Below are 18,701 nucleotides of genomic sequence, written 5' to 3'. Positions count from 1 at the left end.
GATTTTTAATGTTTTTATCAATTATCTAACATAATAAATTCTGATAAGAGTTAACATCGTTAGTGTCATGGCTATGACTGCAAATTAACCAGCATCTATCATTTGAGTGGCTATGTAATTTAAGATTATTACTACAGCTGCTGAGAGCATATTATATTTTATAAGCAATATTGGTCAACTGTGTATTTATATATCATTAAAAATGAAAGATAATCTTTTATAAATTTAATATCTCACAATAATTTTCTCGATTAATTATCTAGATTCCATCATCTTATCTAAGAGAAAGCTCTAACTACCATATAGTTTTATGATTTGGATTGGCCGTTTATATTCACTTCTTCAAGAATTGTTGATTTGGTTAGGCCTATAAATTTTTTTTTATTAGTCCATTCTATAAAACATTGTTTAGAATATTAACAGAGAATTATATTAGTTTGACGACCTTTTGTCAATGTAAGTTGATAAGAATTATATTATATTATGGGGTTTTTAAAAACCATTATCAATTGAGGCATATGTATGAATTAATTAACCTTTTTTACCACTTGTAATTTCTTAGACGCGAAATTTTTTTATATCAGCAATCAAAAATATTTTGTACTCTAATAAATAGATTTTGTATTAAAAAATATTATTGTTAGAAATATCTTGTATTGTTTTATTAATTTATGCTAGTTTATTTTGTATGCATTATATAATAAATGACAAAATATGAAATTCAGAATAATTGTTCAGAGTTCGCAAATTTTAAAAAAGTATAATATTTTAATATAGAACCCGACCGAAGGCCGAAAAAATTTTTTTTTAGTTGAGTCCCCTGAGATTGTAAAGGCTAGCGACGTCCCTGTAATTTAGAATTATTACTCTTGCTGCTGAAAGCATATGATTGCATAATTTAAATGCGCAATAACTGTCTAGTCGTTTATATATCATGAAAAATTGATATAATATTTAGAAATTTAATATCTCATAATAATTTTTTCGATTACTTAAGCTTCCATCATGTCATCTAAAAGGAAGCTCTAACCATCATATTGTTTTATGATTAGGATTGGTTGTTCAAGAATTGTTGATTTGGTTAGACTTATAAATTTTTCCTTATAGTCCATTCTATAAAACATTCTCTAAAACGGTAACAGAGAGTTATATTAGTTTTATGACCTTTTGTCTGTGTAAGTTGTTAAGAATTATATTATATTATGTGGTTCTTTAAAACCATTGTCAATTGAGGCATATGAATGAATTAATAAACCATTTTTATAATTGTAATTCTTGACGCAAATTTTTTTATATCATCCATTGAAAATAATTATACTGTAATAAATAGATTTTGTATTAAAAAAAATTAGAATTGTATTGTATTGTTTTAATTATATATATGCTTATAAAACACGGCCGAAAGAAAAAAAGCCCGCTACATAAAAAATTTTTAGTTGAGCAACCTGAGATTCTAAAGGCTAGCGACGCCCTGACTAATATAAATTAATATAAAATATATTATAAAAAAACAATTAGAAATAATAATATTATTGATCCTTTAAAGAACTTTTTTTAAATCTAAAAATACTCAAATAAATATTTTTGATGATTTTTTTATATAAAAAATACGTATATATTAATTTAATACTGAATTGCCCTTAAGTGCTAGTGATGAAAGATTATTTTGTGATAGCCAATACTTTCCGATTGTCTCTCTAGATTTGGATATGACAGTATGAAAATGTTATTATTATTGAGATGCAATAAAAATAAAATTATATAATTTGAAATTTTAGTCATATTTTTTATTTGTGGAAATAGAGATATTTAAAAAATATTTTAAAAAAATTCCAAAGTAACGTAAAGAGTAGCATTAGATACTTCCGAGCTACTTCTTTTGAAAACATTAGCTGTAGCGATAGTGGTTTACTTTTTTTTGTAACAGAGAGTTTGTTGGAACTGCTAAAGCCCAACAAATAAATTAAGGCAAACGCACATAGGCGTAGCTAGGGGGGGGGGGGTAAGGGGAAATTTTCCCCCCTTCAAAAATTCAGCACCTTTTGTAAATATCATTTTTAGCTAATAAAAAATATCCCCCTTAGTTCTCCTTCCACTCCCTGACCCTCAAATATGTATGCATATATCTTAATTAATAATTTAAAAGAAAGAATGTAAAAGTTGATATTTTTTTATAAAACTATTCATCATAATTTATAGATTTTTGGAAAAATAAATTTTAAATATATAAAATGAACCAAAAATGTTTTTTAATAAATGGAATATAAGCCAAAAATAAGTCTTAAGACAGAAGTGAAATGTATTATAATTATTAATAATAAATCCATAAAGTTACTAAATAATATAAATCAAATATAATTTTTTATAAAGTATGTAATTTTAATTTATTTATCTTAATAAAAGTAAAATATAATTATAAAACTATTGATAAAATTAAATCATAAATTAAAAAAAATATTAAAGCACAATATAAACAGTGGAATATTATATGTCGTAGATTTACAGTATATCTAGTGTTGTTAAACGGCTCGTTTTGAGCCGATTTTTAAAAACGGCTAACTCGATATTTCATCTAGAATATTATTAGGCAAGTCTGAAGATTTTGTTTGTAGAAGGAACAAAGGTTTGGATATCTATTAGAGAAATCTATAGGCTTAGGCCATATTTTTCTGGCTAAAATATTGAGTTAGTCGTTTTTAAAAATCGGCTCAAAACGAGCCATTTAACAACACTAAGTATATCTAATTATCAAATGACAATCAAGTAATTTTTACTAATATAGTAAATTATAAATTTTACAGAAAACTATAAAATATTGATAAGGACATCAGAAAATATCTTTTAAAGACATTATGAGATGAATAATATGAATAAATTTAAATATCATTTTTACTTAAAATAAATAGATGGCGTTAAATAATTGTATGCAAATTGTTGCTATATTTAATATCGAGCATTGATTAGTAAAATTTGTTATTTTATTAACTGTAATATATTCCCTAACTGTCAAATATGTCTGTAAAAGTGGAAATTTACCTAGTATTTTATAATTAATTCTATATAATAGAGTAAAATCAACTATATGTTTACTTACTTTTTATAAATAAATTTATTATTTTGGAATAAATTATTACCATGCTTTTATATTAAGCTATATACAATACAAGTAATTTATTATATTTTTATTTTGTATAAACTAATAAAAATATATTTCATATTTGTTCCAGGCTTATTTTTATTTGTAAAAATATTTTATGACTAATGTTTTTTATTAGATATGACTACACTTATTCCCGAGGGTGATATATCTGAGGCTAATATAGAGGGCTCAGACGAAGAAGACAATTATTATTCTTTGCTGGCAGATGATTTGCCGACTTCATCTTATATAACAAATCAACTAGGCCTTGATGTGGAGGATATAATAGAAGATACTTCTATAATTAAAATAAAAGATAACCCCATGTGGTCTAAGAAAGACATAGGAAATATGAATACATAATATATCCCTATATTAGAAATTCCTGAAGAGGATTCAACTCCACTACCATATTTTCGTAAATTTTTTGACAATCAGATAATCAGTAATTTTGTATCGGAAACAAATATTTATTCATTCCAATGTTCCGATGTGATGAAATTGAAAAATTTATTGGGATACATTTATATACTAGTATAGTTAAGATGCCTTCTATACGACAATATTGGTCTGTTGAAACATCTATTCCACAAATAGCGGAAACTATGTCCCGCAACCGTTTCCTTTTGATCCGGAAATTTTTCCATGTCAATAATAACAAGGATATGGTAGCTAGGGAAGACAAAGGATACAACAAATTATTCAAAATTCAACCCTTCATATTCCAATTAAAACAAAATTTCAAAAAAATTAAACTTGAAGAGAAGCTAGCCATCGATGAATTCATAATTCCCTTCAAGGGACGATCAATATTACGACAATATATCAAATCGAAGCCCCATAAATGGGGGATAAAAGTGTTTGCTTTATGTGGCTCTTCCGGGTACATGTATGATTTTGAAATATACCAGGGAAAGTCAACAAACATCATAAAATCATGTTTGGGTATCAGTGGGGATATCGTTCTTCGGATATCGGAAATTATACCTCCAAACATAAACCACAAATTATATATGGATAATTTTTTCTCCTCATATCAATTATATTTGATGCTTAAAAAAAGGGATATTATGGTATCTGGAACGATAAGATCAAATCTCTTATCAGGGTGCACACTTAAAAATGATAAGGCTTTAAAAAAAGAAGGAAGAGGTGCCATAGATTACAAAAGCGAAAAGAATGGTATTATTATCTGCAAGTGGCAGGACAACAAAGCCGTTACTACTATATCTAACTTTATAGGTGTTTTACCTACAACCAAAGTTAAGCGATGGTCTGTTTCGGATAAAGTCTTTATAAATGTAGAAATGCCCGCAATAATTAAAAACTATAATGAGGGTATGGGTGGAGTAGATCTTAACGATATGCTGGTGGAGTTATATCGGACAGATATTGAATGGAAACGATATTATATGCGAATGGTTTTCCATTTATTGAATTCTTGTGTGGTAAATGTCTGGCTCCTATATAGACGCCATATGAAAGCGTTAAATAATATAAAATTTATGCCTTTACTGGTATTTAAATCGCAGATAGCAAAAGGGTTGATGCTTGCAGGAAAGGATAATACAAAGAAAACCGGCAGACCTTCCAGCATAGATGTTAAAAGAAGAAAAGCTATCAACATTGCCCCTATATCGGATATAAGATATGACCAAGTAGGTCATTTCCTAATGCCCGTAAGTATTAAGCAAAGGTGCAAGTATTGCGTAGAAGCCTATTCAAGAATTATTTGCAAAAAATGTAATATCTATTTATGTTTAAATAATAAACGAAATTGCTATTTGTCATTTCATATGAAATAAAATATTTTTTAAATGAACTTGCATTTTGCCCATTGATAACAATTGGAATCATTGAATATCTTTTGATAGAAATACTCGAAATAAGTTTTTTTGATAAAAATGTGTTATTTGTGTCTATATAAAATAACTCTTAAAAAAAAATTTTTTTTCATCGAGGGGAAAAAAGTCGGGCGCGAAAGGGTTAATATTCATCGTATATATTATTTTTCAGACAATACTACAAAATTATTCTCTAATGAATCTCAATACTTTTAGCACAATTTGAATCCTACTAACTTGTGCTTTTTTGTAACTTATATATAAAATTCTTTCTTTTGTATATATTCAAAAAGAGTGTTGTTTAGCAATTTAGCCATCAAAGAAACTATAAGATCATACACATTGAATACAGCTGATCGTATAAATGGAATTGGAGAAAGTATGAATTTATTATTTTCGGATTATTAAATAATAATAAAAAAAAATAAAGAAAATTAGGACTATTAACAGTCTAAAAGATATGCTAAATAAATGTGACAATGAAACCCTTAGTATGGCTAACATATTAAATACATTTGATATAAAATTGGAGAAACTTGAGAAAGCTGTCTCACCTATATATAAAGAATCTGGAAATTTACAAACAAGATTGAAAAGTATAGCTATTACACTTATGGTTATTAAATATTTTATATTATTAGATGCTGAAAACTTGATGCAAAGTCTTGATCATGTTTTAGGGTATTATAATACATTTAAAGAATCTGAACAAATAATAAATCAAACGTAATATTCAAAATTCAACAATAAACTATTGCATTTCTAAATACCAAAAACAGTTAAATATATATTTTTTTCAAGAAATCTTGATGAAAATGTTGAGGAATATTTAAGCCAGATGGATAAGATTGTTGTTGCCAAAGATTTTTTTGCTGAGAATCTCCTATCAAGCAATGAATTATCCAAAATTGTAATATTAATAATTATAATTTATGAAGTAGAAATAAAATAAATTATTTATATATATTTATTTAATCTACTCATTATTTGAATTTGATTACTTAAATATCTCATTTTTATCTCTATAATGAACTTTATTTTTGAATCTCGACAAGATCAGGGTTTTTTAAAATTTGTTTAAATGTCATTCAGTGCATTAATGCTCCTATTTGAATTTCAATTTTATAATAATCATTCATATACTCTAAAATATTATGTAAGTGTTTTTCATTTTTATCTGTCCCAGTTAGGAAGGATTAGATAGTTGGATTGAATACTTATAAGTGAATCATATTTTTGAATATGATAATGCATTTAACCAAATTCCAAATAATGACTACTAATCAAATATATTTTTTTTTAAATTTTACTTTATGAAATTTATTTCATTTTTTCACCATCATAAACCATTTACATTTCTAACTTAAAAGAATAATTATTAGGTGTAACTTTTAATTTAAAAGACTAAAACAACAAATGAAATAATCTTTATGGACATTCCATAATAACCAGGTTCTGAACCTGACTTTCTTAAACACTCAGACCCAATGATCAAAAATAAAGGCTTTAACAACATATACGAAATTTCCCCTAAATTTTATACAATCAAGTATTACCAATTTTATAGTTTGATTTATAATTGTCCACCCTCGTAATTTTAATAGGATATAATAATAATAAAAATAAAAACCTTCCCTGACCCTAATACAAGTTAGAAAAAAAATATGTAAAATGATTATCAGAGTTGCTCCTTTTTAAAAGTAGCTAGCTCCCGCTCCCTCCTACTTTCTCAAAAGGAGCTAGCTCCCGCTCCCACTGCTACATTTTTAAAAGGAGCTAGCTCCCACTCCAAGTAATGGAGTGCCACTCCATAACCGCTCCTTTGATTTTCATTTTGAAGGTATACAAAACAAAATATATATTTTTTTTATCAAAAAGCTTTATTTATATTAAATGATCTATCAAAATATTTATAACCTTTTATTAGCTTTTAAAAGTAATAAATTTTCTAAATTAGAATCTAACAAACATCCATGCCTCTTTCCTAAGACCTGTTTTGCAATACTAAATAGGCACTCCAGAGGAGCACTAGAGGGAATCAGGGTATTGTATTTTATAAAGATATTTTTTAATTCAGGGAATTTATCAAAAATAGCAATTTTGGTATTATTATTTAAAAAATATTTGTCCAATATATTATTTTCCTGATGATCAATTTCATGGAATCCAAAAAAATCTTCCAAATTAATTTGTATTTAAAAGAAAGATTTTTTACTTTTAGAAGCTTTTTTAGATTGAAGCTGCTCACTTTTGGAAATTAAATAGTTTTATTTAAACACAAAAGACATTTTGCCCTTAAATTTGTTTGATCATTTGGATCAACATCTTTTAGAAGTTTAAAATATTTTTTGTATGATGGAAATGGAAATTCGATCATCTATGATCTCTAAATCCATCTGATTCCTACTGATTTTTTATGAAGTAAAAAAAACAAAAAATAGCAAACCTTAGAACTAATCAATGGAGGGAGGGCTTTGGACACCATGTTGATCTCTAGAAGATCATGCCATGCATCCTAATTTTTTCAAACCTCAAAAATTCCCCAAGCCTGAACCAATTTTTTTTTATTAGTCTCGTATAGTTTTTACATTGAACATAGTCGAGTATTATCGCCCTGTTTCTTGCAAAAATTTAAAAAAAATATATATCAATTTTATTTTAAAAAATTTAAACACCATCCCAGCCCGAATTTTTTTTTTTCGAAAATATTATACCTTACTCAGCCCGAACAGATGTTTTAAAAAAAGGCTCGGGTCGCGCGACGCCCATTAGAGCCGAGCCGGAAACTATCCTGGCCTACTTTTAGCGGGCCTCTGGATCTTAAACCGCGTAACTAGATAATATAAGACAAACTATCAATATTCGCCACAGAATGAACTCTATAATCAAGGATGCAACAATTTGGAGAAGGAGTTCAAATACGTATTAACCCAAAACAGCAGGCCCATTCCGCCCCACATCATAAATGACTTGGTGAATAACGAGGAAGGTATAACAAACAAATAATTATGAATTAGAAATAACATTCCTTAAAAAAAAGTTATTTGTAGGAGTTTTCGATCGATTACCCGATCCACCTATAATTTAGTACTTCAAAAAAAAGATTGTATAAAATTGTAAAGAGGATTCAATTAGAACTCTTAAGAGGGAGCATTTATTGCCCAATCGAACTAACATTTATAAATTGATCATAAGTTTTTTTTGCGGGATATTAAAAATTATCCCCGCAAAATTAGGAATATCACTATTTTTAAATCATCCAATGAAAAACGATTACGATTTAAAATCGAGAATTCGAATTTTCGCGAATTTCGGAGAAACCTTTTTTTACAATATTAATACACGTGTCATATTGGGATACGGAATTCTTCGGGATTCTGAAAATCTCTCAATTTTTTAACAAAATTATCCACTGAGTGTGCGATTTAAAAATTTTTGTTTAGAAACCCGATTTTACTGAGAGAATGTATTTTTTTAGCATGTGTAGAATAACCTATCCTAATGATCTCCAAGGCCCGGTCCAACCTTCCACATTCTCGGGGTCCGAAGGTACTTCTGTCTTAGTTTCGGGTTATGACAACATTTTTAGATTTTGTGCCGGGCCTGAATAAGATCTCTAACTCTTATCCTATAAAATTTTAAACAGCTTTCGCCATAAATATTTGAATATATATAGATATATAACCAATAATATTAATAACAATAACAAAAAACAGAATTGGAACTACAAGTTCCCCGCCAAAAAAAAACATGAATAATTATATTTTTAAAAATGGTAATTTGAATATTTTTTTATTTTTTAAAGAGAATCATAATTCCTTGGGTTCTGATGTAAGGGCTCTTATTTTATCCTCCCATATTTTAGTTCCGTTTGACGCATGTTCAAGGGAAGAGATAACGACATAATTTGTATTAATATATTTTTTTTCTCGGCTATATTAACCGGGGTTCGAATTTACATTTTTTATTCCCTGAAATTCATAAGGTATTGTTCACTCCCCCCCCCCTCTTTCATGCCTAAATGTATTTCCGGTCGAATGAGATTTTTTCGAAAATTGAAAAACAGATGATTTAAAAATCGAGAAATTCCGTATCCAAAATACGAACACCGTACATTGGCAAAATTAATCTATATCTAAAACCTATATTTACTTATATACAATATTTATCGATTATTTTTTTTTTAAGATTTGACTCCCGAAAATGTCCAAACTATAACAAATTTCCCGGGTATATTTATTTTAAATAAATTTCTTGGATTTTTTTTTTAATCATCTTAATCTAGATTATTATTTTATATATTTTCAAAATAAGAATATGTTATATATGTAATGTAATGTAAAAAGTCAATGTTTGTCAAGACCTCTACAAATTATCCAGTTGGTTAAGCAAGGGCTCGGAATCACCTAATTTTATGGGAACCTACTCCAACGTAAGGGGCGACAATTTGGCACAATCTTTGAGGGGGTATATTTAGTTAATTAAATGTAAACATTGTGTCCGCTTTTCTTTTTTTTTTAAAAAAAGGTTGAGGGATCACGTTAAATCTCAAAGCGGAAGCGGATCTTCGCTCTCGACTCCCTCTAGCTTCGTGAGAATTAATTTTTTTTTAATTTTTTTTTTTATAAAACCTTAGAAATATTTTTTTAACGTTGGGACATGAAAAATATATGAAGTTTGTGGTCAGATTCCTCCACCCTCTTTTCAAAATTTATGGGAACCGGAAATAGAAAACCCTTTGAAAAATATTTGGAACCAGAATCCATTTTTTTTTGGTTCGGCATATATAGCTCAATTCTCTTCTGATTTGAGTGCTTAGGGATAGGGGTGGGGCAAGAAATTATTTAATGTTCGGGCTACAACATCCTGCATGCTCATAGGATTTCAAAAATCTCGATATTTATACAAATTTTATTGGAAGCAATTATTTTTAATATCCAAAACAGCTGAGTAGCAGTTACAAGCTCTCCAACTACACTAATAACTCCTCCGAGAGTTTCGTTAATTTCAAAAATTTCAGGAGAAAATTTTTCCGCAATTCGTCGGCTTCCTTCAAATCGAGTAATTTGCCTCCCTCCCTTAATAACAACGCGAACCCTAATGCGAACACATCGTCCGGTATGTATTTTATATCAAAGTTATAGATTTTTTTTTTGATGGGGAGCGAAGAAAGATAAGAGTTACACCCATGACACGAAATATTATTAAAAACTGGCCTCTCGTTTTGGTCCTCTAATGCCGTTATGGCAATAAAATCAGCTGATGGCCCGAATAATGTTTTATTTCTTTCCTATTCCTCCATTTATTTTCCTGATTGAAAAAATAAATTTTAGAAAAAATAAGAAAGGTTTCTAGATTTATTCCCTGTAAGATTCTTTTTTTTTACATTTGATCCACAACTGTGCCTGGTCAAGATTAAAGGAGGATTTTTGCAGGCCTCTGATTCGGAGTCAGCTGTTTTACTCCATTTTTTTTCTTTTTGTAAAACAAAAATTATAATAGATAATACGCTTATATTTATCCAGAGACCTCAGAGGTCGAAACTTTGGATCCGATTCGGATTTGAAGCCCAGATATATTTTATTTTTTTAATTTTTAAACCCGACTCAGCCCGGATTATTTGTTTGGCATGGGAGCTCTCCGATATAATATAAAAGTTACGAGCAAAGCAGCTGACTTCAAACATTAAAATTTCATATTATTTAACCATTTCAAGGGTTCGTAAATTTAGTTATTTTTTTAAAAATATTTCATGTCATTCGCGATATAATCGCTGAATTTAAAAATTATTTTTTATGCGACGTTTTTTAGATAAAGATATCGATATCGAGATATACTTGACAGCATTTCACGCCTTACTAAAACTCATGCAGGTTTTAATAACTTTCTATTACTCCTTTTTTTAAAAAAGTAAAATATAAACAACATATGTTAACGACGTGTAAGTGACGGAGTGCCCTCACATGTCTTTTACTGATCACGTGACTTATATTTACTGTAAATTGGGATAGTAGGATTTTGTTCTTAAGTATGTTATAGGTCTTATTTTACCTAGCTTGACCGCGCGTTTTGTTTATTCAAATCTTACTCATTGCTATAGTTGGGTAATGTCTAAATGTCGACTAATTCGGCTCAAGTGCCGGATAAAATCCGTTAACATTATGGCGTTTTTATTTTATTAGCTACCTTCAAATTTCAGCTGCTATCTTTTAAAAAAAACCCTCCAAAGCCAAAATGATAGCTTTCCGCTAAAAATTTGGTTTTAGCCGTTTTTTAGCCGGCTAAAAATATAGTAATTACCTAACTATACTCATTACCCCCCACCCATTTCGTTTGTGTAACCCTAAACCTACTTCTTTCTTTTTTAGCTCGAAGAAAAACTCATGGGTTTATGCCTCCCCGAAACTTTGTTCTGGCAAATATTCGGAGCATTGGTTCAAGCCCCGCTGGAGTCTATGCTCAGCGAAGGTGACGTCATCGTTAACGCCGTTCTAACCGCCATAAAAGCCAAGGACTTTTCACCCGTGGCCATTTGCATATTCCCGATTTTCAAATACCTATTGGGGCTTAAGCCTCAACTAGATTCCGTTTTTATAGTAAATTTTTTTTCTTATATTATATGCTTCATTTTTTAAAAAAAGAAAGAAAGGAAAGAAGTTTTTTATATAAAACGAAGAAAAAAGAAAGAAAACAATATGGAAAGAGAAGGAAGAAGTTTTTTTTTATATAAAGCGAAGCATTTTTTGTTTAAATTTCCATTCGCGCTAGTATTGCAAACAGGTCACGAAACAAAAATTCGAGAGCTTGATGGATCACATGACCGAGGTCAGCTTCGAACTCCTGGAAAACTACCTGGAAACCATCAGAAGCAACAACGCCTCGGGGCTGTGCCTCTCTGGCTCGTCAAATATTAACGAATTTGAGGGCTACACGAGCTTGAACTCGTCCAGCACCAACTATTACGCTAACCTACCTAAAGATGGAATAGTCCACGAGATAACTAGCAATGTAGCGATTAAGATTATTCCTTTAAAAATTTTTTTTTTGCTAAGTGGAGTAGCGATCGAACCATTTTACTGTTTATTTGGCGGAGTCAATTGGGCATCGTTACAATTTGACTGATTCAATTATATTAAAAATAAGTGGGTGGCTCAGTCTCTCCCCACACTTGCCATTTTTTTTACGTAAAAGGTAACATGACATAAATTGATTAATGATGGCATCCAATGACATATAATAATACCTAGACTAACAATGCTTTCATTAAAAGTGTACATCAATGAAAACAACCGGAACTCCATTTTGATTACCCATATCATTATTAAAATTTTTAAACGAGAGGCCAATTTATTCCTATGTCTGACGCAAACTTTATTAAAGAATTGCCTGATCATCAAGATAATAAGGAAGCAAGTTATCAATTTAATAGTAGTTTTTAATATGAGAATAAAATAAGTACTATATGGGTTACCAAAATGGCGGGTCCAGCTGATTTGCATTCAACCACGTTTTCAAATTCATTATTATGAATGTATTGACAGTCTAGTTATTATATAACATTGAATGGTATCATGATTATATTCCTGAATCAGCTGAGGATTCTCTACGATTCAACGAATTCAAATTGTCATCCATTTTAAAAAACAGTGCCAACGTATAGTAAAAGTTTAAAAAAAGTTCAGGCTTAAGGTAACTAAAAATACATCCATACGTTTTTTAAACATATGTGAATGACCCATTTTATCGTCATTTTAAATTTGCATAGTATAATTTTTCTTAATAGGTTTAAGAAGAGAAGGTCAAAAATCCCTCGACAAATATCTAAAAATTAAATCCGTTTAGACATGATACCAGAAAATCAAGGAAAAAAATCTTCTAAAACGAAATTAGAGTTTAATTTAGTTTTTACCATAGTAAAAAAAAATGAAATGATCAAAGCTCATTTAAAATAGTGAGCACAAATTGAATGCTTCAAATGCGGCGTTGCAAACGCCAATAATGCATTTCAAATGGCCTCGCGCAAATTGGTAAAATTACCGTTATCGCGTTAGCAACCATTTAAAAAAAACACAAATAGGTTTTGCATTTTCATTGTTTGTTTTAAATTCTTCGCTTTGTAATATTATATAATAAAATGTAATATAAAATATCTTACTTATAATCTTAAAAAAAAAAGAATATTTAAAAATTAAAGAAATAAAAAGGCAGACGTATTTTTCAAAAACAAATCCTTTTTTTAGAACTTATTTAAAATTTTGAATCGACGGATATTAATAAAAAAGGCAACCTCTATTTAAACAAGGGATGCGTTACGTTTTTTTTGATTAAAAAATTAGTGCAAAACGTAAACGCCCAATTTGTGAACACTATATAGTTGCGATTTATCGTTCTTTCCCGCGTTTCGCGTTTAGCTTTTTTTTGTCGGGTGCATATTTATCATATTTTATGTGCCTTTTTTTATCATGTAAAATTTCCTGCCAATTTTATTATTTATCAAAAATTTGTTAATTTTTTTTAGTATAAATAAAAAACTAAAGAATGAAGGTGGCAGCAGATAATTTGATTTAAATCCCTTTTACTTCTGATAATAAATATGTCTTAAAAATGATTTCTATAATTTAATTTGATTTAAAACTATTTTTTTTTATGAACATATCTTATTAATTTCTCCTATGAGGGTGGAATACAATATCATATGCTATTGTTTAGGTCTATAAAGAATATTGATATAAAAAAACTAAAAATATTCAAACAAGGGGTTAAAACAAAAATCTGAAAAATATTCCAAATAAATAAAATTATATATTATGTGCCATCGTTACTGGGTTTTCCGATCAAAAGAAAAGGAAAAGTGCCATTTTAAAAAGTGTCAATCTAAAAAATAAAAAGTCCGATCCAAAAAAGGAGGACCCGAGTCCAATTGTCACAAAATTTTTCTACGAATTGTTTACATAAGTATAAAAGAAATAATGTGTATATATATATATATAATATTTAAATTCACCGATAAAGACTTGCCTATTCCTGGAAAACATATCGGAGTTCATGGATATCATCGGCAACATTCTCATCAAAAAAGGTTTATTCATGTTTTTAAATAAGATATTTGATGCTTCACTTCGAAACCCGGGATAATTATACTTTTTGAAAGAATAAAGAAAAGAAAGAAAGAAAGAAGGAAAGAAAAGAAAGAAAGAAAGAAGGAAAGGAAAGAAAAGAAAAGAAAAAAAGGAGAAAGAATTGTAATAATATTTATTTATTCTTAATAAATCTCTACCAACTGGTGAGATGTAGGTAACCTTGACACGATTCATAAACTTTAAAAAAAGGGTTCTCAGATGAATGGCTTTATTTTCTCTTAATGGCCGAATAAATATATTTAAAAAAACGAACCATTACCATTTATTACACCACCTCCACAGTGATTAATACATTTTTCCTCCTGGAATTCATTCAGAGAAAGAAAAAAAAGCTCTTTAAAATTATTTCTTTTTTATTTTATATATATCGAAATTTAGACCCCATAACCTACCCTCTATCCTCGATTTCGCCCCCTCGTACCCTTCTCAGCGATTCTACTTCTCATTCAACTCGCTCTTCCCTTTCACCCTCTCACAGATCTAATCATAATTATCAAAGTTACCCTAGGTCAGGTTCATTTACCCCCACGGGCGACGAAAATATGTCCAAAGTGAACTCGACATTTGTCCAACTTAACAACGTGACGGCCGACACCAAAAAGGCCTTTTCCGTTTACCTGAGCCGAATTTTATCGACGTTGGGCCTTAATCTGCGACTTAAATTCGAGGCTTACAACGAGGAGGCTTTGGGTAGCGTATTCCTCATAAATAACTTCTCTTACGTGCTCAAATTCTTACGGAAGTAAAAAAAATCAATTTTACTTCTTCCTTTTTTTTTCATTTTCTTTCATTTATATTTCATTTTTCCCCTTAAAAACGAAAGGAGCGTGAAGAGAATAGGAAGGAGATTAGAGAAAAAGCCGGGTATGGGTCGGGACTGCTTTTGGCAGATCTTTAATTTAGGCACAAATATTTTTAATATTATTACCAACGCGTTTATTTATATATTAAGGAATGCTCACTTGCTGCAAGTGGTCAAGATATCGACTCCTAGAGTGGAAGAATATTACGAACAGCAGATTCAGGAATTCAAGAGGATTTATTCGCAATGGTAATCCCCCCCCCCCACCCCCTGAAAAACGAAAATGTTATTGTTGAAATCCGAATGCTATTTATTTTTTGGTTAGATGACGACCTTGCGTACTTATTTTATTCTACGTTGAGTTTAAAAGGGTCAAAAAATATTCTAATGTTAGAAATTAGGGAAAGCCAAAACTGGAGTATTTTTTTTCACGCAATACGATTTCCTAATAATTATTACTTTTTTTTAACCAAATATATATGACCAAAACTAGCAAGATTTTGTGTTTTATTTAAATAGTATTATTATAAGAGTGTAAAATTCCAGTGAGCTTTTAAATTATTATAAAATTTAATTTACATAAATTAATTAAATTACGTAAGAAGAACGCTAGAGAAAACTCACAAAAAAAAATTACCTTTTTTTAGAATGCTTATAACAAAATAATATATATAATAGTGCACGCACACAAATTGAGCGTTTATATGTTGCCTTAAATTTTATAAAAAAGAACGTAACGCGTTCCTTGCTTAAAATGAGGTTGTCTTTGAAAAATTATATTATCGTCTGCCTTCTTATTTCTTTAATTTTTAAATATTCCTTTTTTTTTTAGGATTATAAGTAAGTTATTTATAATTACATTTTTATAATAATATTACAAAACGAAGTATTAAAAACAGTATTGAGAAAGCAAAACCTATTTGCCTTTTTTTTTAAATGGCTGCTAATGCCAAACTGTAAATTTATTAAATTTGCACCAGGCCTCTACCCGTGCGAGAATTCTCACCAAGTCTCAGGTGTTGATATATAAATCGTAGTTATTTTAAAACTGGGGAAAAAAATTTACATTTACTAAATGCTAATCATTTACCACCCCTCACCCTCCCCTTTACAGCATATGTTTTGAGTGTCTATTTCGGGCTTACTTTTAAATGTTATTATTTTATGTTAACTATCCCTTTTTATTCCGGTCCAGCAACTTTTCCCTTTAAAAAAAATGTATCTTTCCCTCTTTTGGTACAGGAGATGTCGTTCCCTTTCGAGCATAAATTTCTAGGAAAATTTATTAGATCCCCCCCCCCCCCCTTTAATTTTGCGCGAATATAGACTTGGATTTCTCTCGTAAATTTTATATATGTTTTTTTTAATATAAAATGGCCCCTTTTTTTAAAAAAAAGAATATAAAGTTGGCCCGAGTTGTTTTATAAAATAATGGCTATTATAATATAACGTTGTTAAACAGCTGAGCCGATTTTTTAAAAAATGGCTATCTCAATATTTTAGCCCAAAAAAAAATATTGTCTAAGACTCGAGATTTCGTTGATAGATGTTCGAATCTTTGTGCCACCTATGAGCAAAAATATCAAGGCTTTCATAATATTTTTCTGTTGGGTAAAATATTGAGTTAGCCGTTTTTAGAAATCGTCTCAAAGTTAGTCGTTTTTAGAAATCGGCTCAAAGTTAACCGTTTTTAGAAATCGGCTCAAAGTGAGCCGATTAGCAAAAACTAATTTATATATATGTTTGTACGTTACTAATCTGAATATTTAGAAGGTAGGTTTATAGCTTATCTCTTTTTGTTTTATCCCTTATTTTATTTGTCGTGGTCGCATATGTTTTATCAAATATTTCTCTAAAATTAAAATTGATAATAGTACAATATTTACTGAAACCCGTTGTTTTAATAAGCACATTTATATATTATGTTTCCATAATTATAAAAACAAAAATAATTTCACATGGTAAAATATTAACCAACAAAAGTACAGAAATAGAATATAATATTTTTTTTTTAACAATTTAAAAAATAAGCAAAATTATATTACATAAAACGGTATTACTACTTCCCCTCGAATACGAGTTATAAGACAAACGTCCATAAAGGTCCATACAAACTGACAGTTATAAATTCGTGATAATTTTAAAATTACGCGTAGAATAGAATATTACACCTCATACTCTAATTAAAGAAAATTTGGAGTATTCTTATAAAATAAATATATAAAAAAATTTTTTTTTAGCTGGGGTAAGGCTTTGTATTACATGAATGAAAAATCCGGTCCTCACATAAACATTCCCAAAGCTATGACATCTGTCACCTCGCCCGATGTCTATTCTAGCAAAGGAAGCATAACCGCTAACACGGCTTCCTTCAAAGTTTATTATATTTTTTTTGGTTTAAAAAAAACATATGCATTTTACAACGACTTGATTGACACTTTATTTTTTTTATATTCCAAAATAACACACAAACGAAAGTTGAAAGACAAGGATAAACAAGCTATCAAGGACAAATTTACGGTAATTTCTTCTTTTTTTTCGACTGTTATTAATATTAACGCTAAAAGAATGAAATAAGGAAAGAAAGAAAGAAGAAAAGCCAAGCAAACAAATTTAGATAAATGTTTAAAAAAAACTGCATGTTATTTGCTTTTATATCCAGGGTTTCAACAAGGAATTCGAAGAATTAGCCAATAAGCACAAAAAATATTTCGTGGCCGACCCGAAGATGAGAGAAACGTTGAGGTTAGAGACCAAGGCTTTCATCCTCCCGTTATACAAAGAATTTAGAAACAAGTAAGATTTCGAATATTTTTCCTATTTTAAATATATATCTATCGTAAATTTCATTTGAAAAAATCGCCTAATTTTCAATGGTTATTTATATCTTGGAAGCTACTATCTTAATATCTAATGAAATTTCTTATATTATCAATTATTAGTCGCTTCCATTTTATCATTATTTTTAACATTTTTAGGAGAAAAAAATATGCTTATGTTTCGTGATCGCTAATATTTTTTGAAACGCTAAAAACTTATTAAATTTGATAAGAAATTCATTTTTTTGCCTCTTCTTTTCTCCTGTAAAAAAAAATAACTTTCTTTTCTTTCTTTCTTTATTTCTTTTCTGATAGTTGTTTCTGCAGTGAGACAAGTTAAATTGAGTGAAGGCAGAAGAAGAAAGGAGGAAAAAAAATATATATTAATTGTAAAATTTATTTTTTTTAATCTCGTTTTACATTTTAGATTTATGAATGTTCCCTTTTCGAAAAATCCCGAAAAATATATTAAATACGAGAATGAACGAATTTCCGAAGAAATTGACCAATTTTTTACTGGAACTGATTAAAACGGAGATTAATTTTTATAAGCATATTTGTTATTAAACGATTTCGATTGAAAATTGTGTTTTCGTTATCTACATTTATGATATAAAGTAAAAAATATATTGAAGAAAATAAATTATTATAAGGTAATCAAGGGGCTATAAAATTCCTTAAAGTGTAATGATCTGAGGGGGGGGGGGCTACATGGCCCGAAAACTACCAAGAAATTCTTTCTTAAAAGCTTTCCAATCAACCGATTTTTTTTCCCCACAGGAAAGTAAGTATTAATGGAATTGTTATAAAAGACCAAGCATTTTGATTATTATTTACTTAATTTTTTTTTTTAAAAAGATTTTTTTTTTGTTGTTAGTTTTAATTTAAAACATGTGAAGATATTTTATTATTTTAACTCCTTTCAGATTGTTTGCTTTGATCCTCCTCCCCACTCAC

General features: G+C 29.0%; 2 protein-coding genes across 3 annotated transcripts; both read left to right on the top strand.

Moving 5' to 3' along the window:
- The first annotated feature begins 3,684 nt into the window (after positions 1–3,684).
- Positions 3,685–4,944, top strand: LOC135927085 (piggyBac transposable element-derived protein 3-like). The gene has a single exon (XM_065463022.1). The coding sequence runs from the start codon at positions 3,685–3,687 to the stop codon at positions 4,942–4,944; it is 1,260 nt and encodes a 419-aa protein (XP_065319094.1).
- A 540-nt stretch (positions 4,945–5,484) lies between these two features.
- LOC135925908 (exocyst complex component 7-like) lies at positions 5,485–18,312 on the top strand. Of its 2 annotated transcripts, XM_065461478.1 has the most exons (18): positions 5,485–5,579; positions 5,625–5,709; positions 5,785–5,893; positions 7,855–7,972; positions 9,172–9,213; positions 9,330–9,450; positions 9,511–9,574; positions 9,930–10,101; positions 10,795–10,856; positions 11,352–11,579; positions 11,752–11,991; positions 13,996–14,062; positions 14,502–14,865; positions 15,076–15,174; positions 17,166–17,301; positions 17,404–17,445; positions 17,588–17,721; positions 18,172–18,312. In XM_065461478.1, the coding sequence occupies exons 2-18, from the start codon at positions 5,639–5,641 to the stop codon at positions 18,272–18,274; spliced, it is 2,172 nt and encodes a 723-aa protein (XP_065317550.1). In that variant the 5' UTR covers positions 5,485–5,579; positions 5,625–5,638; the 3' UTR covers positions 18,275–18,312. The 2 variants fall into 2 exon arrangements, with proteins under 2 accessions (XP_065317550.1, XP_065317551.1); XM_065461479.1 differs by lacking the exons at positions 5,485–5,579; positions 5,625–5,709; positions 7,855–7,972 and having other exon boundaries at positions 5,838–5,893.
- The last annotated feature ends 389 nt before the right edge of the window (positions 18,313–18,701 follow it).

This window comes from Gordionus sp. m RMFG-2023, chromosome 3, assembly GCF_954871325.1.
Source record: "Gordionus sp. m RMFG-2023 chromosome 3, tfGorSpeb1-WG-v2, whole genome shotgun sequence".
Lineage (NCBI taxonomy): Eukaryota > Metazoa > Nematomorpha > Gordioida > Chordodea > Parachordodidae > Gordionus > Gordionus sp. m RMFG-2023.
Note: the sequence above shows the minus strand (reverse complement) of the source record. Positions and strands in the feature narration are given on the sequence as shown.